The following is a 21,647-nucleotide window of genomic DNA, read 5'->3' as shown; positions in this document are numbered from 1 at the left end:
TTCTGCAGTTGTTTGTTCAACACTTCCGGGATCCCAGGCTGTTGTCAACTATACAAACTTAAACGTTTCAAGAAACAGTGAAGGTAACTTTTCGACTGAGTAATGAGAAATGACTTGATTTACATGTCTAATAGTAATTAGCTGCGTATTAGTTAATGGTTACGTTATTGTAATCCCTATGCACCTCTTGACTCTACAAAGCAAAGAGCGTAACTTGCTGCTGCACACACACCAACCACATTATTCCTCGGCTAATGGTAGCTAGCTAGCTACAGCGCTGCAGGTATCAACTATCAGCCTTCCTACATGTTCTTGCAAGAAATGTCTGTTTATCAACAAGGAAAGTTACTAGGGAGTTGCTTAAACAGTGTGAGTGTTGGAGTAACGTTATTCAAAAGTCCCGCTTCCCCTGCCGCCCAATCGCTGCTGTGCCAGAATAGAAAAGAAAGGAATAGAAATAGAAAGAATAGAAAGGCTCGTTCCCTGGAGAGAGCCATGCGAGGCCAGCCACCTGTTAACCACTCTGATGGGACAGAAAGGCTCGTTCCCTGGAGAGGGCCATGCGTCCTGGAGAGGGCCATGCGTCCTGGAGAGAGCCATGCGTCCTGGAGAGAGCCATGCGTCCTGGAGAGGGCCATGCGTCCTGGAGAGGGCCATGCGTCCTGGAGAGGGCCATGCGTCCTGGAGAGGGCCATGCGAGGCCAGCCACCTGTTAACCACTCTGATGGGACAGAAAGGCTCGTTCCCTGGAGAGAGCCATGCGAGGCCAGCCACCTGTTACCCACTCTGATGCGGGCAACTTGAAACCTCACTAGCTACCACGATGACATGCCCATAACTGCAATCTGCTGTTTGCTCCCGCTCCTCTATAATGAACCAACAATAGTGCACTACAGCAACATAGGCCACATCAATAGAGAGATTGTCTCAATACATTGCATTACACATGTAGTTAATCAATATGTTATCTCTGTTGCAGGGCAACACTGGGATGGAGTCCCCTCCATCAAGAGATTATGTGTCAGACAGGTAAGGTTATGCCCTCCAACCTGAATTTGATGCTGTGCTTCTACTAATCTACTCTATTTCTAAAGTGCATGGGGCCACGTGGCGAGCTCTCTATTCCTGTGCCCAAATAGTGTCAGCTCTAGAGTCTGTTTGAACTTTACAGCGTTATTGTGTGTAATTCTCCCTTGTCTAACAGGTGTCACCCCACTGATCTTTTAGATGTCTTTTTCGGACGTCCAAAGACATCCAATTAGGAGTCAGAATGAAAGTTTTTGTAGATGTTCAGATATTGAACCCGTTCTGCATGTCAACAGACGTCTTAGAGGGGTCCAAGCCAGGCGTTTGAATATTGAGGGGTCCAGCAGACGTACAAATGGGGTTCTGGACCGACGGACGTTATTAAGACATGATCTGAACGTCTCCCTGACGTTGTGTGTTTGCTGGGACTGTATTGCTCGTCAATATTGCTTCCATCCTCATTTGTCACACACTGGGTTCAATCTTGGGTCCTCTCCTCTGACAAACACCACGTGACCGCCTCTTACAAACACGGCTTTAGCGACCTACACCACTGAAAATCTAGCAAGCCATAGTATGTGTGGGTGGTGTTGATACTGAGGAGTGAGTTTAACCAGTTCAACTCCTGCTCTTGTTCTAATTTGACTCTTAAGAAATAATGCCTTAATTTCTGTCAGTCTAGCTTCCAAATGTCCTAGTTTCTAATCCAGGGTGGATTGCTTAGTCCAAGATGAAATCGCCAATTTAAGGACAAAATTAGTGACCTACATGTATGCCCTTGGAAATGGAGAGTGTTCCGCCTTTGTGCAGTTACATTAAGCGGTGTCATTCCAGCAACAGGCAAGGAACGGGAGAGGAAGGGGGGTGAAGGGGGGCACCCCCCCCTCTTGGTGGGGAATTTTTTGTTAAATCAGTTGTGCAATAATCCATTTTGGTGAGTTGCTTCTATACAATTCACTTATATGACATTTAGATAACATGAACAGTAGGCTATGTAACAGAATAGTATATTAACCATTCTACTGCTGTAGGTGCAACTAAACTTAGTTTATCAGAGCCAGTTATCCTTAGGTAAGGTCTTGATGATTAACTATATTCTTTTTCTTGCCATTGAGTCAATTTTCCTTAGGTAGGCTATGGTTTTAATGCATGTGTTCAGAATAATGTAGTATCATAAACACGTTCACAAAACATATAGGTGAATGCTGAACTGTTACAGCCTAATCACTAAGTCATTGAAAGACCTCACACCTGTGTCCCTGTATGTCTCTGCTGCCCTTCCTGCTGTCTGTAGCCTATGTCCATTTTCCTACCATATTTGAGTTGGTCACCTAGTAAAAGTGAGACAATTGACAATATTAAAACACAACATCACACAAGTAGCCTAGCCTGTTACTGGCCCCAGCTTGTTAGCTTCACAATCGTGGGTCAGTTCACTACTTTAACATAATAGAACGTGTTTGTGGTGACACAACATGATTTGTTCATGAATATGTTACATTTGAATCAACAGTATTATGGCGTCTATACAGTTTGTTTGCGACTGGTTCCCCTGTCACTCTGAGGCCCCTGCGATCGGTCGACACGGTCACAGCTCTTCTCTGTCCTGGCCCCGCAGTGGTGGAACGAACTGCCCACTGAGGTCAGGACAGCAGAGTCGCTGCCTATCTTTCGCCGCAAGCTCAAAAGTCACCTCTTTAAGAAGTATTACCAGGATCCTCCCTCTTAAGCACCTATTGTATTTTTGTGCGTGGCTGTAAGCCAGCGCACCTAGTATAGCATTTGTCCGGTTATCCCTCCCTCCCTTCCTCCCTCTGTCACTCCGGACAATTTTGGCCTGCATTTCTCTGTTGGCACCACAAGAGGCAGTAGTCCCAGCACACCAAAATCAAGAAGGACACCAAAATCAACCCGCAAATCTCCACTGCACAAGTAGTGGTGAGAGCATTGGACTCCCACCCGGAGTGGTGTGGATGACTTTATGGGACTATACCCCAAACCTCCACATGTTCATCCTTTCACTCCAATCTTTTTATCCCTTACCTTTGTCCAGAAACAGAAGTTGAACCAATTGCAGCAAAATAGCTAATGTTAGAGGAATCATCAGTGTAACTTCTTTAGCCACTGACCGCTACCATTAATGTTATGGAAGCTGCTGCTAGTTGTTGTGAGCTCATGAGCTAACTGGCTATCCCGCTCTTATTGTGCTGGATTAGCATTGGAAGCATTGGAACTGATGTGTCCAGGTGACAAGACTTATCTTAATTTATCAGACATTATTTCTTGCCATTTCAATTCACAGCTATTTCAGTGGCATAACTAGCTTCCGTCCTACCAGTCCTGAACAGAAACAAGCCAGCCACGCACCTAAGCCAGGCTGGACCTGGCCTGGTTAATTTGCTACTCTTGCACTTTGCCTTGAGTGCTAGATGATTTTAGAATCACTTTTTTAGAAAGGAGATACACTTGTGAGTTCTGGTGAGTAGCAGTACACTGACGTCCTACGTTAAATGCAATTATTGTAAGTCGCTTTGGTTAAAAGCATCTGCTAAATAACTGTAATGTTTAATCCACCTTAATGAGAATGACAAGGTTTTAACACTAGCGTCTGTGGCTTGAGGAACTGCAGACTACTGTTTCCGGGTCATCTGGGGTTCAACCACAGCGCCAGTCTGCGCAGTGGCGTGGCCTCCTAAGTGAGGAGGAGACGGGAGGATTTAAAGTTATCTTTGTGGAGCGGATAAAATCACATAAAAAGACAAAACGTATTTCCGATTTTATTTCATTTCATTTTTTATTTATTTCCATAGGGCCAGATACACATACATACAAGTTAGAACAAGAATGTTAAAAGAAGTGATGTCATATACCACAGCATTTATAGCCCAGCGCTAGTTTGCATTGAATTGAATTGATTTAAAATGACAATTCTAGAAGTCAAGGTATGGTGCTTGCCATTCCAAAACGACACCCATGGTTACGTTCAATTGCAAGGACCTTACGATCAGTCATCATCATCATCATCATGATTTCACTTCACCTGCCAGTAGACTGTGACCTGTCAAGAGTTTGATGAGTAGTCCCGTGTCTCCCTTTGTTCCCAGAGCCCCCGGCCGTACCCCGGGGCCTGAGGCTGACTCTCCCCTGCCTCCCATCACTGAGCGCCTGGCCTACCTGCGGCCCTCCAGGGAGCTGCTGGAGTTCTACAGGCAGAAGATCGCGCAGTTCGACGGGGAACATGAAGACCTGCTACAGATGCTGGAGAAGTACAGAACCACCACTGAGGACCAGGTGTGTGTGTGTGTGTCAGTGTCAGAAGTATATAACCAAGTTGCGTGTGTGTGTGTGTGTTAATCCCCCCGTCTCTCCCTTCCCTCCAAGCACAAGCTCCAGTGGGAGGTGCGTCAGCGCGAGGGGGAGATCGCGGAGCTGCAGACGGCTCTGAGCGACATGCAGGTGTACCTGTTCCAGGAGAGAGAGCAAGCACTGCGTCTCTACGCTGAGAACGACAGGCTCAAGATCAGGTGGGTCCTCCTTCCAGCCTCAGTGAACCGCCAGTGATTTCAATGGAGATGAGTCTGTCAGAAGAATATAATACCAACCTAGACGCCCTCGCCCATACAGTATACTGTAGTCATACTAGTGCTGCACATTCTGTCTTATACTTTCATCCATTTTTCATTACAATGTGTGCCTTTTTTCTTGTTCCACACTTCAGAATGTTAAAAGACAAAACAAAGAAACAGAAAGGACTAGGCCATTAACAGAAGCCCTAGCCCATTAACAGAAGCCCTAGCCCATTAACAGAAGCCCTAGCCCATTAACAGAAGCCCTATCCCATTAACAGAAGCCCTAGCCCATTAACAGAAGCCCTAGCCCATTAACAGAAGCCCTAGCCCATTAACAGAAGCCCTAGCCCATTAACAGAAGCCCTATGTGTTTCATCCATGGTCTCAATGTTACAGAGAGCTGGAGGACAGGAAGAAGATCCAGCACCTACTGGCCCTGGTGGGTCCAGACACAGGGGAGATCACCTATTTCCACCGTGACCCTCCACACAAGGTCAGGGGTCAGATTTGGGGTTTTGTAATGGTCTTGTTATTGTGATGATGATGCATGTATTTATCTTAAATCTTAAGGTTATAAAGCTCCAGGACTGATGGCTGCTTTGATGACTCACAAGTGTCAGTTTGCTGTGTTTCAGGTTACCATTGCACAGAAAAAGCTTGAGCCCAGGATTCAGGATCCTCGTAAAACAGCATCTAGAACTGGCTCCACCAAAGGTGTGAAGCAAATACTGCCATATCTTCCTTGCAAATACCCTGTATTGTCTTGCATTGACACAAGATGCTAAGACTTTCACGATTTTCCCATCCACCTAAGCCCAAAGGTGGATCTCTTAAGTTCATTTATAAAATAGGATTACCAGGGGCTCTTACCACTGAACGGAGTAGTAAAAAGTGGACTGATCTGAGTGGGGGGTGAAATATTTCCCTGACTGTGTGTCTGGACAGAGGGCATCCGGAGGTCCAGACCAGAGGAGGGGGTCAACGGAGAGGGTCCAGAGCAGTACAGGAAGGATAATCAGACATTATTACTACAGGTAGTGACACACACACACAAACACACACACACATACAAAGACGCTCGCACTCACCTACTTTCTAGATGGTCTATCAGATCTTAGCAGCCAGTCTGATGTCATGTACCTACCCATCCAGGTGGAGGCGCTGCAGGCTCAGATGGAGGAGCAGACACGGCTGGCCAAGGAGCAGGTGGAGTCTCTCCTGGAGGACCGCAGGATCCACGTAGAGGAGGGACAGGTGCAGCACCAGAGAGACCAGGACCGCATCACTGCTCTCACTGAAAAGTAGGCCTGCTACTATTACACTTCACGCACAGCACCGCTTTCAATGCTCTACTTCATCTCGCCTGTATCTTCATCTTGAATAAGGACTTCAGCCCTTCTGTCTAGTACAGCATCAGATCAATCATAATGTCTTACTCAGTATACCGACCACTTCTCTATCCCTCTGTCTCTCTCCTCAGACTGGAACGCACTCAGAACCTGCTGCACGCGAGCACCAGGGACTTCCTGCAGCTGAAGTTTGAGACGCGGGCCCACCAGAAGGGCTGGATGGTAGAGAAGGACCGCCTGCTGAGGGAGCTGGACGTGAGCCAGGAGAGGCTGAGGGAGGCCAGGGCTGGCAGGGACCACCTGGGGCCCAGCCCGGGGCCCGGCGGCATGGCCCTGCTCCTGGCCCAGCCCCTACCAGACACCCAGCAGGTCCACAGAGAGGAGCTCAGGGTAGGGCCCTTAGTTGACCATTTTCTGGTCATTCACTAATGTTATGATGCATTCATTCATCCATTCATTCTAGTAACTACATGATATTTAATGTGTTGGTATATCACAACACTGAATTCGAGATGACTTGGAAGTAGTATCTTTACACTTAACCATCCTCTTGTCCACACAACACTACTTGTACTAGTTGCGGGTCTGTTACATCAGGATTGAGAGCTGAAGGATATGGCTGAAGGGTGTTATGAAGGGTTTGTGTGCCGTGTCATGTCTTGCTTCCCCAGGCGGTGCAGGAGGAACTGAAGCAGGCCCACCGCCTGGCTGAGATGTACAGAGAGCAGTGCGTTACCCTGGAGACGGACCTGGCCCAGATCAGAGAGGAGGGGGACGTTGGCAGGGAGATCTTCCAGGTGTGTGTGTGTGTGTGTGTGTGCGTGCGTGCGTGCGTGCGTGCGTGCGTGCGTGCGAGATGTTAGGTGTTGGCAAACTTTTCTGAGCGATGCTGTTTATTGTGTGTGCAGGATCGCTCAGGCAAGATGGCGAAGCGTCTTCAGATGATGACTCAGCGATACGAGGCGCTGGAGAAGAGGAGGGCCATGGAGGTGGAGGGCTTCAAGACCGACATCAAACACCTCCGGCAGAAACTCAAAGACGTGGAGAAGCAGCTCTTCAAGGTGAGAATGGGGTTGTGGTTGCTGCAGTAAGCAGACCTGAATCAAAAAGTATTTAAAATACTGGAACCCGTCTGGAGTGCCCTTCTATTGGTTCACCTGTGTGCTCAAATGTGTTTCCCCTCACCTGGGTGTCTCAGGTGACACTGAACGTGGGCCCCAACCAGGACCTGGCTATCCTGCATGAGGTGCGTCAGACAAACGTTCGTACCAAGAAGGTCCAGGGGGAGCTGAAGAGCCTGAAGGCCAAGATCTACAGTCTGGAGAATGATCTGAGATACAGCTGAGACCCAGCCCGGGTTCGACCACTGAGCTCTCTGAAAGGATGATACTGTATGGAAGGCATTCTCTCTTTTAGGTCTAGAGCAAACGTTGGAAGGATTGTTTATTTTCACTGATCTGCGTCTTTGAAATGGTGTGCGGATCTGATTATATCACAAATCCGGATAATGTAGAATCTGTCTTTGGTGTGTGTGGGGGGTGGCTTTTTATGGTTGACGTTTTGGTTGGCGTACGGAAATGCAACATGAATAATGTACATATGATCTGTGTTTAATTGTTTATTCCAGACACATACTCATTTTCTATTACTGATTTATTTGTGTGATTCTATGGAATTAAATGTGATTACGGTAAGTTATACTTTTTGAATAAAGCTGTAAATTATCTTATCTTATTATCTTTTCTAATTGTTATTTTAAACATTTTGACAATGAGATCGTATGGCTACTTAACTTGTAGGCTACGGACTGCTGGTTAGTAACGTTACATTTCTCAAGAAATCTTCAAAAGAACGCATGCGCGATAGCCTAGCAGTACAGTGAAGTCAGCGCCAATAAGAATTTGATGATTTTCAAAATAAAGGTTCCGCAGATAATCTATTGAGGAAGTAATATATTGTTTTTGGTTTTAAAGATTTGCATACATGACGTTAGGGTTCTGTCCAAAGGTGATGCAGATCATCTTAAAGGTGCTATAACATTTTTGTACAAATCATTTAATTTGATAATACATCCACATTGCCTTTAGAAAGGTGTGGGAGAAAAGTAATGCTTTCCCCCCAAAAAAAACATTGATTGAGAATTAATCATTTTAAAAATGACGGGTCCGAAATGAATCGTGTGTTCATGTAAATTCTGACGAGCCTGATTTCTTGCTCACGTTGTTATGGTCCGGAAATCTTCAGCCTGAATCTCCCCAATCAGCGTTATTGGCTCTGAAGAATTTCAGCTACGCTGGGCGGGCTTTTATGACAGTAAGGAGTAGAAGTCTTTGAGCTGATGAGAGCTTTTCAGATCAGATTTTTTACAGATGGTTCATCCAATTTGAAAGTGTCTGCCCTTTTCCAAACTGTTTCCAGCGTCTGGCAGCGTCAGGTTATGTAAATTCGCCCCAATAGAAAAAGTACTAAATAAATAAATCGGGACCTTTATTTTGAGAGTTTCAGGGCCAATATGGGCGCGTGTTGTCGCTGGCTTCACGATAGTCCTGCCCGGCAAGCGAGTTAATATCACATGACAATAATGTCATTATTCGGCTTCTATGCTAGATAGTTAACGTTAGCTAAGTTATCAAACCTGTTGTGATCATTCTACTGCCTGCGATTGTTTTATGTTAGGCTTAGGCTACCGCTGGAGGATAACATGGCAGAGTTTTTGCAAAGATTCAATGTTTTGAAACGTGGTTGGCAACTCCTGAAATCAGGGAAACAACTTTCGTTTCCAATATCACGGAATTACAGTAATGTAAGTAACTATATGTAGATAGTTAACGTTAGCTAGCTAATGTTAACGTTGTATGTACGTATTTTATGATGTTATTTATCTGCATTTATAAGTATTTTCATTAATAAGTGAGCTACCCAGTTCTAATTGACAGTTTTCATGATGCCTTCCATACGTGCAATCGGTGTTGGCAATCAAGTGTGGTCCACTATGTCAAAGTTCGCAGTATGTTAGTACACATGAATAAGATAGCCACTTTGTGGCTTCGGCCAATGGCTGTGCCCTAAAAATATCCACGGTTGAAACGAGTAAGAACCGGTCCTGTTATGCTGGATGGTCACTGATAAAGCATGAGCATAGAGCACCTAAGTAGCCAATGAAAACACACAGGTACACTCCCCTTTGTCCTTCCTCAACTTTAGCTGTATGGCCTGTTTGTACCAGCACTGCCCTTGTCCCAGGTGTCCTCTCCAGCAACACTGCACGTCTGTAACTGTCCACTATAAGGACTACAGCAGCTACAACACTCACCCATGGAAATGACCACTGTGAGGACTAGCTTCAACACTCACCCAAAATCAAGTCAGTCTTCTGTTGCTCTGGGAAAGTAAGGCAGATCGTAATTAGGTCTGGGTTAAAAATAAAAATAAATCGATTAATGAATCCCAAAATCGATCTTTTATTTAATGAATAAATAAAGGAATGAAAAGTTCATTCATTCATTCAATGATTCATTCATTAATTTTGGGAAATCAGTATCGATACCCTGCCCTAGTATTGATGTGTTGCATAACTTGGCAGTCATGTAATTAAGGTTACAGCAATAAAAAGAAGAAGTTTTTAGTAACTAACCAAATCGATATTGAATCGTGATAATCGATTCTGAACCTTGTGAATCGGGATGCCAGCCCTAATCTTAATACAGATCCCTTTTTCAGATGTGACAAGTGCGGCCAGGTTTGCAGATGCGACCCGCTTTCATAGTGAAGGCTTGCCTAACGTTACCCCACATTTTGCTAGGTTAAGCTAGGCCATCTTATTATCAAGTAGACCTCAAAGCATCTTCCACCTGTCCCCCCCCACCCCCCCAGGGCCACAACTCCTTCGGGCTTCTGTTTGACATTGACGGGGTACTAGTGAGGGGCAGGAATCTCATCCCTGCAGCCAAACAATGCTTCAGGAACCTGGTGGATCGGAAGGGCAAGTACAAGGTCCCGGTGGTGTTTGTGACCAACGCAGGGAACTGTATGAGGCAGGACAAGGCTGAGCAGCTGTCACACCTGCTGGAAGTGGAGGTGAGCTAAGCCACAATGACAGACTGGTCATGTTCCAGGCAGATTTAAGATAATGTGGCCTAGGTCAGTGTGCCAATGTTACTGTTCTGGATTGGTGGTTGTAACGTTACCGTTGGCCTGAAAGAAATGTCACAGAGCGTCAGTATAGTATGCATATTCCCTCACAGGGTTGTTCTGTTTGCCTCCCTCCTCAGGTGTCACCTGACCAGGTGATGCTGTCTCACAGTCCGCTGCGGATGTTCAGCCAGTTCCACCACATGTGTGTGCTTGTGTCGGGACAGGGCCCGATCGTGGAGGTGGCTCACAAGTATCCCCACTAACCTAAAAAGAAAACAGTGATGATATCTTTAATCACAGCGATCAGAAACATGTCTGTATTTTACTTCCAGACTGTGTGTCTCATGTGTTTGACCTTTGACCTTAACCAAACTCCAGTCTGGGGTTCCAGAACGTTGTGACCATTGACATGCTGAGGGAGGCCTATCCTCTTCTGGATATGGTGGACCACAACAGAAGACCCAAAGACAACGTAAGTGGTCGGTGAGAGGTGAAAATATTTTTTTCCTAGTACATTTTATTGCCAACTTTTTGTACATGTAATTTGTGCAAGTAATAAAACTAAACGGAATACAATATTTCACAGGTTACATCAACGTGTAAAGGGCTTCCGCCTATAGAGGGTAAGGATTTAAACCTCTGTTTTAAATAATAACTTCCTCCACCTACTGGATTGTGCCTGGACATACAATAGAATCGGTGATTGACATTCTCTTCCATGGTTGTCACATCCTACAGCTGTAATTCTGTTTGGAGAGCCAGTCAGGTGGGAGACCAACCTCCAGTTGATCACGGATGTCCTCTTAACCAATGGGAAGCCAGGAAATGCTATGACATCAGTGAATTACCCTCACATCCCAGTGCTGGCCTGTAACATGGACCTCCTCTGGGTGGCAGAGGCCAAGAATCCCAGGTCTACACACACACACACACACACACAAACACAATCTTCTCTACTTTGTCTTTGTGTAGAACCTCACTCGGTTCTGCTTTCCCAGCCAGTCTACATGCTTCGTGAACTGAACATCATCACTTTCAATTTAGAGTAAGCTAGTCAGATCTATGTAGCCTCAGATATGCAGATCTCTTGCCATGGCAGATCTCACCTCATTTCATTGTGAGATATGAGGATAAGGAGTCTCTTGCACACCTGGATATAGTCTCAGAGAAAGGTGCGTAGGTGGAGTGTATAATGAATGAAACAGAAGCGTCCGCACACCGTATTCACTTGCTCAATGGAATCCGTTTTAATGTACACAACATTTCGATCAGTGACCTTCAGGTTTATGCTGACATCTATGTACAAAAGTAGGGTTACTAGTGACAAACCATCAAGCTCATGTTAGGTGCAATAGCCTAAACCTTGCAGATTGCAGTTAACCCCTCCTCCAGGTCATTTGAGCTCCTCCTACAAGTCATTGAGAAACAACATGATAGAAAAGACATAACAAATAGTAGGCTAATACAATCAGTATAGATATAGTTTAGATATAGTATAGATAAAGATATAGTTTAACCTCAAATAGAAAATACATCTGGAATATTTAGGTTACAAGTATCCTATCGACTAGATAACAATAGGCCAAACATGTCATTAAGCAAACATCTCATTGTACATACAAGTCAAAAAGTATACAAAATGGATTAGACAATATATAGCACAAGTCAATACTCGGCTTCATCCAAACTGCAAAGTGAAGACGGTGTGCAGCTGCTTCCGTTTCATTCATTGTGAGATATGAAACATTTCTGTTTTGGCAGGTTTGGCCACGGCATTTTTCTGTCATGCCTGGAGAGTCTGTATAAGAAGATCACAGGCTACGAGCTGAAGTACGAGTCGCTGATCGGAAAGCCCAGTGTGGTGACGTATAACTACGCCGAGCTGCTCGTCAGACAGCAGGCCGAGAGCCTGGGCTGGACTGAGCCTGTGGAGAGGCTCTACGCCATTGGGTGAGACAACATTGTCAGAACACTGTTCAACCCATAGAGAACGACTGAAGTATCTTTGGTTCGTCCCCGATGTGAAATGATCATCCACACCCTCCCCTTGGACTTGACTCAGACTCATCTTTAGTTTGAACGTTTGACATGTCTGGATCACATCTCTATACAACGTTTAGATACAGCTTGAGGATTTCTTATCATTTACAGCGCATTACATAACTGTATATCTCTCGTCATTATGTGGTCCTGTAGCCTTCTCTGATGCTCTGTCGTTGTGTTGGCCATAGGGTGATTTGATTGTGTTTTGGTGTGAGGTGACCACAAGTGTAAGCTCCTCCCTCCCCTCTCCCTCTGTCTCTGGGTCTACCACAGTGACAACCCCATGGCAGACATCTATGGAGCCAACCTCTACAACCGCTACCTCCAGGCTTCCCGCCGTGCCAGGGCCCAGATGCAGGCCCAGGAGGGCGGGGGAGGAGCAGAGCCCCAGAGGGAGACCCTGGAGGACAGCCTCAAGATGACCTCGGAGGAGCTGGGCGGGGTCTCTGGTATGTCTGAGATGGAGAGGAGCCTGCCCGAGGGCTGCATCTCTATCCTGGTGTGTACGGGGGTGTACAGCCGGGACCATGAGGAGCTGCCGCCAGACGTGGTCACACAGCAGAGGATCTTCCACGGACACAGGGACTTCCGCTTTGACCCCAGCCTGATCCAGCCTTCCTTCGTAGTGCAGGACGTGAGGGAGGCGGTGGAGCTGGTGTTTCGGCAGGAGGGCTGGCCACTGGAGTAGGGGAGCGGCCTCTCTGACCCATCCACAGTCTCTGTCCTGGCCAGTCCCCTTTCCAGTCTCACAGAACTGCTACAATGACCATGCATATTGCCAGGGACTTCTTATGAATCTGATAGGACTGGACACATAAGGCATACGACAATGTGTTTTGCTTATCAAAGAGAAAGGTTGAACAGTTACTGTACCATACCACTAACATCTATGCAGTTTTTACAGATCTATATGATTGGAATTGTATGTTTTACAGCAGTGTAATGATGGTGAAAGTACGACATCTAGGTCAACACTGGACATGCACAAGATTTTGAGGTTTTACAGTCAGCTGTCCATTATTAGGACCTCCAATAGGTGCTCTCTGGGTGGAAGTTGGGCTCTAAAAATGTAGTCCTCTAAACATCAAACACCCGAAATGCATTTGATGACAGGCCTCCCTAATTGTGTGAAAGGCTCAGGTCAACGTCCTCAACCCGTTCACTCTGGCTTACTGTACATGTATGGTTCTCTCATCACCACTCTGTGTTAGACTACAAAACAAAGAACAACTCAACAGAACTTCAATGCACTTTTAACACTGCCACTGAGATTGCTGTTGCTTTTATGTAGCTGTTGAAGTGTCTGTTTTTAAAGAAGAGCAATTTTGTTTTTAGCTGCCATTTTGTCTGCTTTATTCAGATTCTTAGTCCAATATGAGCCAGAGTGAGCTGGTGCATTAAATACACTGGTATTGTTGGTTGGGCTAGTGACTTGCTTATAGTTTTCAATACTGCATTCCCCTTGTGATTTCAGTAAAGTATTGAAAAGTCATGTCAATGACCACCTAAAGGGAAGGAATGGCTTGGTCTTCATATCTAATACAAAATATCCTATTCTCCATACTAGTGCAAAGTGCCTGTTCAAAGTGCACTTGCCAAGACATAGTTGCATCCCCCCATGTATGTATGTGCTTGAAAGAATCTTGACAGCAATGATCCCCTGTTGCATTCAAAGTGAAGTAGCTAGCTAGCTAACTTGAATGCCACTGTCCACAACATATAGCTATTGAACATGTGCCCGTGCCGTTGGGAACTGATTCCTAACTGCACAGAAGACATCGTAACTATAAACGCAGCCCTGTCTGATGTCTGAACCTAATAAGTAATAAAGAATGGCAAGCGTCACCACATTATAACACGATAAGGCACTCGTCACCTATTTACTGAAATATCAAAAATGTCCCCTATGGAAAGCGTTGTTTTCACAGTGTTGTAGCCAAGACGAAGGCATCTGCTGGTCGTGTGTCTGCCTGTGTTAACATGAGAACTGATCCTGCACATGCCTGTTAAATACTTTGTCATTCCATTCTACATACAGTATGCATGGCGGTGTAGTCTATACATACAGTATGCATGACGGTGTAGTCTATACATACAGTAGGGAACTAAATATGTTTCTACACAGTGAAACGCATAGTAGTATCATAGTGCTTGGCTATTTGGAGCAGGTATCATTCTATCAACTTTTTTTAGAAGCCACCCGGAGCTGTAGCCTACAGTATAAACCAGGTAGATAGTGATGGGTGAAAATGAACGAAATAATCTTTTTGAACGACTCTTTTTGTGTGTCCTATACGCCAGTGCCCAACCCTCCAGTCTGCCTGGCTGGCAACTCTGAACGAGATCAAAACAAACCATTCTCTCGAACTGGGAGTGAACAAGAAGCTCTTGAATCTGGCTCGAGTCCAGACAGCCTAGCAGCCGGCCTCCTCCTGAACAAGACCAAATAAACCGGTCTCTCAAGTTCAGACAGCTGCTGTCCATCCAGTCAAATCACATCTGTTCAAGATTCAAGATCTGTTTATTAGCCATGTATACTGTATGGTTCACACATACTAGGAATTTGACCAGGGTTAAGGCATACGCTGTTGTCGATGACATAGGACAGGGTGCAGGACAGGACAGTGCAAAACAAAACAAACAAAAATGCAAATAGAAAAAAAACTGCAACAAAATACAGTGTATTGTACAAATTACAATATAGTGTAAAAAAAAAAAAAAACAAGGGTAGGCACAAATGCAATATACGTACTATACAGAATGGAGTGTATGTACAGTGTGTGTGCAGATTGTGTGATAGATGAACAATGTTTTATGTATACAGTGTGCAATGGGTGTGCTGTTGAGATACAGTATGTGGAACAATCCGAGGTTGTGTGCAGGTGGTGCAGGGGGGTATAGAGTCAGGCGGGGGGGGCATCGTGGGGGAACACAAGCCTTGTTAATGAGTCTGATGGCCGTGGGAAAGAAACTTTTTTTGTGTCGTGTGGACCCGGTCCTCATGGACTGTAGTCTCCTGCCAGAGGGGAGTGGGTCAAAGGGGGGGGGGGGGGGTCGGCCATGAACTTATTGGCCCGTTTTAGGGTCCTGGAGGCGTGTAGGTCCTATAGGGATGGCAGTCTACAGCCGATCACCCTCTCAGCAGAACAGATGAGTCTACCCTTGTCTTTGTCTGTTGCAGCAGAGAACCCGATGGTGATGGAGGAGGTGAGGATGGTGATGATTGCGTTTTGGCATGAGGTGAAAACACAATGATGGAGGTGTAAAAGAGGATGATGGAGGTGTAAAAGAGAACCATCATTGCCTTTGGCAGGTTGAATTTCTACAGCTGCCTCAGGAGGTACATCCTCTGTTGTGATTCTTTGGTGAGGGAGCTGATGTTCAGCTCCCACTTGAGGTCCCGGGAGATGGTGGTGCCCAGGAAGCAGAAGGAGTCAACAGAGGTCACTGGGGGGTCATTCAGTGTGATGGGGGAAGTGGGGCTGGATTCTTTCTTAAGTCTACAATCATCTCCACTGTCTTGAGAGCTTTGAACTTCACCACCGAGGAGATTCTCAGGGTAGGGAACACATCCAGCAGAAGGCCTATAACGCTGCTAAGAGGCACAGAGATCATTGGGATGTTTCTGTTCTACATTTTGGAAACGGGTGCATGAGGAAAGGGGTTTGATCACTGGAAATGTTTGATCTGGTGACCATCTGCAATTAGGGTCACATTTAAGCCGCAGGTGAAAACATTAATTTATTCTCGTCTGTTCCCCCCTAGGCACAGTGAGCCAACGCTCACACAGACATCGAGACGGGGAACATGCAGACAGTGGTTCAGGATGACAACATCACTCTGTGTCTGTGGACCAACCTCAACAAGAACCCAAGTCTGTCGCTTTTCAACATTCAAGATTCGTTTATTTGACATGTATATGCCAGTTTACACATACTAGGAATTTGACCTGGGTAATGGCTTAAGCTGATGAAGACAACGCAGGACAGGGTGCAGGACAGGACGGTGCAAAGAATACAATATAACCAATAAAAAGAAAGGCACAATGCAAATTACACAATAACAGAATAGTGTGATTAGTGTATGTGTGCAGAGTGTGGTGTGAAAGATGATGTGTCGTGGGAGGATATGAGCCGTTTAATGAGTCTGATGGCCGTGGGAAAGTTTTTGTGGCGCGTGGAACCGGTCCCTATGGACCGCCGTCTCCTGCCAGAGGGGAGTGGCTCAAAGAGACCAGGATGGAAGGGGTCAGCCACAATCTTTCTGGCCCATTATAGGGCCCTGGAGGCGTGCAGGTCCTTTAGGGATTGCATTTTACCGACTACCCTCTCAGCGGAGCAGATGATGCGCTGCAGTCTGGCCTTGTCTTTATCTGTTGCAGAGGAGAACCTGTTTCTACTCACGTCTCCTTTTTGAAACCATTGAAGATTACTGAGCAACCACCAGAGCCCTCTCTTTCTCTCTCTCTCTCTCTGTCTCTGTCTCTCCTCCATCTCTCTCTCTGTCTCTGTCTCTCCTCCAGGTTGAAGGGGTTCCAGTCTGAGGAGGTGGGCCTGGGCTCCGAGCTGCCCAAGCGGCTGGCCGTTAGCGACATCGCCGTGAGGATTCTGCACACCCACTACGACTACCTGTCTTGCCCCGCCCAGCTCGTCCACCTGAGAGGCCACGCCCCCAGCCACAGGAGCTCTACTGTAGCCTGTCCATACCGAAGAGATTACAATTGTGTGTGTGTGTGTGTGTGTGTGTGTGTGTGTGTGTGCACGCGCATCAGTGCAGTGAGAGTGCTGTCTGTGAGGGAGGAGAGGAGGAGTGTTCAGAAGCACCACGAGCAGAAGAGAGTCGGGTGGTGACTGATGAAGCGAGCCCCTTCAGATGAGCCACTACCTGTAGTTTGCTACTGTATATTCACTATTGCTACTGTATATTCACTATTGCTACTGTATATTCACTCTCAGGTGAAACACTCACAACACGGGCATTCTGTTTGTTTTTTTTTGCAATCTATAGGAGTGTAAACTGATGTTATTAAAAAATCCCCAAAATCCCAGTGGAGCCTGTGGTTGACGTCTGTGACGGGGCCACGTGGCGGACCTGCAGTAGCACACGCCCGTGGGCGGGGTCTTCTCCTGTGACGTGGTCCACCTCCCACCCCCCAGACCCAGCAGCTGAATGGCTGGGAGATCTGAGAGGTCAGGAGAGGAGAACACTAGACACTCCATCTTGAAATGTTAGATTCTCCTTCTCTTTTAAGAGATCACAGAGGGATACATACTTTCTCTGGAATGTACTATCATAGAATATGAAGACAGGGCGTGCTATAATATATTGTGATTATAGCACAGGTAAGGTTTGTTTTTGGGGCCAGTAGGATAGTAGCGGTAGACAGCTTATTAATGATGAGCGTCTCTATCTGGGTCCTGCTGAACACTCCCCCATTAACACCTTACCTACCAGGATCACCTTTGTGTCTCACACTATTACTGTACATCCAGTGCTAACAGTGTTGGTCCTGCCCCTGTGTGCTCCTCTGACTCTCAAGCACAGTCTCAGATGAACACTAGCCATCCTAGCACCACTCAGTCATGGCACTTCTTAACCTAACCTAACCCTAACCCTAACCCTAACCACATGAATTAAGGTCTGCTATAACTCTGTCTTCTTTTAAAAGTAGGCTAAAACATATAACCTCTAAGTTTGTTTTATAATTTTATTGTCTCTGTACTGTAATTATTTTATTATCACGTTTTATGTTATCTTACATGATTTTATATTTGTAATACATTCTTATTTTAATGTTCCATCATGTGTAATGGTCCTCAAAAAAAGCATCTTCCCTTCCTCGGACTGCCCCCCCTCCTTCCCCATCTCTGCTGACTCAAGCATGCCCCCATCAAGGCAGGGCAAGTTTATTTGTAGAGCACATTTCAGCAGCAAGGCAATTCAAAGTGCTTTACATGAAACATTAAAAGCATCACCAGGTCTCTAGTTTCGACCTGGTGATTTATAGCATTTTTGGTTGTGGAGATATTTGGGTATTTGGGACACAGCACACAGCGGGGATGCCTTTATATAGTGTTTTTGATCTGGGAGAAGTGTCCTAAGGATGATTGTACCAGACAGTCACATCTGTGTTTCAAGACTTTTTGTGGAAGGAAAATGTGTATGAAATGAATGACACATATTTTTATCAAATGTATTTTTTTTTTTTTTTACTGTGTAATGTCTATTAGGGACTGAAAGTTTGTAACAATGTCAAATTTGTCAAGGCTTCTGATTGAAAATCTTAAACAGTGGAATCGTCCAAATGTACTGTTTAGATAAACAACAACAATAAAAGAGTCTAATATGAAGAAAAAAGTCAATTTCCAGACCACGTTAAGATACTCATTTCATATCATTTTGATATGAGTCTGACTACTGGCAGCCATGGCAATGATGAAACATTTTACAAACTAACTCTGATAGTCTCTTCCATCAGTGAAATCCTTCTACTACATATGTTTAGCCTCAACCCCAACACCACACATACAGTTCCCCTAGCACAGCCCTTCCCTTACGAACTCTACCGCTCTTCACCAACTGCCTTGTAAAAGGTTCCCTCCATCCCTCCTCCCTCCGTTTCGCCCTTCTGTTCTTTCAACAGTCACATGATTTCTTGTCTGATGAAACGGAGCCATGGATTGGATGAGAGTTGGTGCCAATCAAGAAGTGTGGCATGTCCTGGGAGTGTTCGTCTGTGACGGTCATGCCGTTGCGTGCCAGAAGCTCCCGGGCCATGAGGCTGAACGCCGCCTCCACGTTCTGGGCCTGTTTGGCCGAGGTCTCCAGGGCGGCCAGCGCTCCCCTCTCCTCCGCCATGGTGCACGCGTCCTCAAACAGCACCTGTCTCTGGGAGTCCAAGTCCGACTTATTTCCTTCAGGAGGAGAGAGAGTGAAAAGAGGAAACTGGTAATCATCTGTGTTGTGTTTATTACTGGCAGAACAAAGATCATTTTGAGGAATGGGCTTTTCACCTCACATGAGAGTAGTCAACAAATAGCCTAGATCCTGCTTATTGCTATTATTCCATCATCAGCAATATGTGGCTCTTATAAGGACAGTGGGACTGCTTCTCTCCAACCTACCAATGAGGATAAGCACTATGCTGGCTGCCCCATACTGCTGCACTTCCTGGATCCAGTGTGTCACCGACTCAAAGGTTGTACGGCGTGTGATGTCATAGGCCACCATGGCTCCATGGGCACTGCGGTAGTAGCTCTGGGTGATGGTACGAAATCTCTCTTGTCCTGCAGTGTCCCACACCTGCATCTGCACACACACACACACACAGGTTCACACACACTCACACATAGACATGCATGCACAAACACACAGACAGGCTCATACAGTGCATACACACATGCGCACACGAGAATACATTAGATGTTATTCAGATATCTCAGTAAGTTTACCTCTTTGAAGGAGCAGGCAAGTACAGTGTGTATTCCCCTTAAGAAAAAGCAAACATAGCCTACATATGTTCACTGACATGTGACACAGCCAGAGGGCACCTCTCCAAAAGTCCCGAGACACACACCTCTTTTTTAAGACTTTTATATGTTGAAAGAGGGCAGTTAGAGGACTTACACTTAAAGTAGAGATCACAAATTAGATTCAGTCTAATATTGTATCATTAAAGATACCATGGAAGTTGACATACTACTGTATGTCCTGGCATAATTCTCGAAAGACCACTCTTCAAATGGCAATTTTTCAACAGCCCAGCCTCCATTCAACTAATCACGTCTCCCCTATAACTTCCTTGGGTTGTTCCAAACTGCATTCTGAAAATACTTGGTGGGGCAAATGGAATTAAGAAGCTGTCAATGAGCGATGGGGAATGAGGGATGATCACATACCTTGACCTTCTTCCCATCGATGTCCATGGTGCGAACGGTAAAGTCCACCCCGATGGTGTTCTGCTGCTTCTCTGAGAAGACCCCAGACTTGAAGCTCTGCACCACGCAGGTCTTCCCCACGTCCGAGTCACCCACCAGGATGATCTTGAAGAGGTAGTCGAAGGAGTCCTCCTGCTCCGTTCCTGAGGACTGCATGGTGAGAGCCCACAGGGAGGGACCAGACTGAACCAGTGCTAGCCCCTGTGCCCTACCGCAGGGCTAGAACTGGATCTTTTTTTGTCTTAGCTGTGTCAATAACTATTGTGACTATTGACAGTGGTAGTCACTGTCTTGTCAGAAACCCGGGGACATCAAACTGTGATAGCAGAACAATTTGTCCAAAATAACGCCAGCATAGAAGTCTCACTGTTGAGTTTGTTATCCCTACACAAACATGTTTCTCTCAACAAAGAACAGGAGCATTGCATCCTGCCAGCAGGTGCTCAGTGGATGCCAGTGACTCGATAAAGAGAGAAAAGGTGTTCTTTGTTGTGTGGATAATGGTGAATGAAATAATCTTAAAATTCCCTTCTTGGTGCCAAGGGTGTATCAGGTGTGTGTTCTCCTGAGGACCAACTGCTCCTCCACAGTTGTCGCTGAGCTTCATGACGTTCATCCCTCCAGATTCCCCAGTTATGGAATAATTTCACTCCATGAGGACCCTCTAACCCATAACACATTCTGTTACAGATTTAAGTCCAGATCACAGTTTTCTTCCTGCACTAGATCACTATAAATTTTGTTTTACTTATCCAACAGTCGTTTCTTTTTCCTGATGGTACAGATACTATTCCCATTCCATAGCTACAGACTTCTACCGGAGCAAGTCTAAATATGTCCTTTAACCTGTTACACTCCCTGTGCTGTTTCAGTCAACCTTTCCCCACTTTCATTTGCTGTTGTACAAGACTCCCCCTACCAGTCTAGGTAGGTGCGATTTCCAGCTGCCAGCCCACTTGCACCACTGCATTTTGGGAGGTGTAGTTTCTTGGCTAGGTCCGGTGTCTCTGGCATGAACAAGAAGGGGGAGGGATCAATCACTGATATGCTTGCTCCCCTGGCTCTGACCAAGGAGACTTGAAGGCCAGAAACCTCAAACAAACAAACACAAAGCCTTTTTGTTCTGTACATTTGTAAGTATAGAGTAGCCTACATCTTTAAGAAACAGACTAATTTACATTACAGTCATTTTGACTAAAGAAATCATCGCACCGATTGGCAGGATGAATTCTTGCCATCTTGCTTACACCTGTTTCCTCTCAAATCTACATTGCTGTACTAGGAAGCATGGCATTGTTTCTGGACAGAGTAATGTTTCAATAAGGATGTCTTCCTTGTTGTTTCCAAGGCTTGCTGGGTACACATCCCAGGGTAAACACAAAGCACCACTCCTTGCATACTTAAGCTGCTTGTGATGAAATGTAAACAGAACACTTTTGTCTTGACAAGTGTCCTTTGGACCCAAGAGAGCTGCCATAAAGACTATAAGCATACAAACAGAGCCTTGGGCTGAGCCTCTTCCATGACTACTGGCCCGCCTCACACAGCAGCTGCCAGCCCACATTCCAGAGCAGTCAATACCACACCCG

At 45.8% G+C, this 21,647-nt stretch overlaps 3 protein-coding genes across 5 annotated transcripts; 2 read left to right on the top strand and 1 right to left on the bottom strand.

Moving 5' to 3' along the window:
- Positions 1 to 983: 983 nt before the first annotated feature.
- ccdc77 (coiled-coil domain containing 77) lies at positions 984 to 7,360 on the top strand. Of its 2 annotated transcripts, none has more exons than XM_084452966.1 (11): positions 984 to 1,029; positions 4,131 to 4,317; positions 4,408 to 4,550; positions 4,992 to 5,088; positions 5,231 to 5,309; positions 5,541 to 5,629; positions 5,748 to 5,896; positions 6,076 to 6,334; positions 6,616 to 6,741; positions 6,853 to 7,005; positions 7,170 to 7,360. In XM_084452966.1, the coding sequence occupies exons 1-11, from the start codon at positions 992 to 994 to the stop codon at positions 7,287 to 7,289; spliced, it is 1,440 nt and encodes a 479-aa protein (XP_084309092.1). In that variant the 5' UTR covers positions 984 to 991; the 3' UTR covers positions 7,290 to 7,360. The 2 variants fall into 2 exon arrangements, with proteins under 2 accessions (XP_084309092.1, XP_084309091.1); XM_084452965.1 differs by having other exon boundaries at positions 7,143 to 7,360.
- Positions 7,361 to 8,511: 1,151 nt separating this feature from the next.
- On the top strand, positions 8,512 to 13,830 carry hdhd5 (haloacid dehalogenase like hydrolase domain containing 5). 2 transcript variants are annotated; one of them, XM_084452970.1, is made up of 8 exons: positions 8,512 to 8,747; positions 9,818 to 10,021; positions 10,216 to 10,328; positions 10,457 to 10,550; positions 10,665 to 10,701; positions 10,817 to 10,991; positions 11,840 to 12,028; positions 12,395 to 13,830. In XM_084452970.1, the coding sequence occupies exons 1-8, from the start codon at positions 8,646 to 8,648 to the stop codon at positions 12,807 to 12,809; spliced, it is 1,329 nt and encodes a 442-aa protein (XP_084309096.1). In that variant the 5' UTR covers positions 8,512 to 8,645; the 3' UTR covers positions 12,810 to 13,830. The 2 variants fall into 2 exon arrangements, with proteins under 2 accessions (XP_084309096.1, XP_084309097.1); XM_084452971.1 differs by lacking the exon at positions 8,512 to 8,747 and adding an exon at positions 9,042 to 9,308.
- Positions 13,831 to 18,667: 4,837 nt separating this feature from the next.
- rab19 (RAB19, member RAS oncogene family) lies at positions 18,668 to 20,224 on the bottom strand. The gene is made up of 3 exons (XM_084452981.1): positions 20,020 to 20,224; positions 19,246 to 19,429; positions 18,668 to 19,035 (listed from the first exon to the last, which is right to left on the bottom strand). The coding sequence occupies exons 1-3, from the start codon at positions 20,212 to 20,214 to the stop codon at positions 18,758 to 18,760; spliced, it is 657 nt and encodes a 218-aa protein (XP_084309107.1). The 5' UTR covers positions 20,215 to 20,224; the 3' UTR covers positions 18,668 to 18,757.
- Positions 20,225 to 21,647: the final 1,423 nt, after the last annotated feature.

Source organism: Borostomias antarcticus (assembly GCF_949987555.1).
Source record: "Borostomias antarcticus genome assembly, chromosome: 18".
Classification (NCBI taxonomy): Eukaryota; Metazoa; Chordata; class Actinopteri; order Stomiiformes; family Stomiidae; genus Borostomias; species Borostomias antarcticus.
This window is presented reverse-complemented; position numbering and strand designations above follow the sequence as displayed.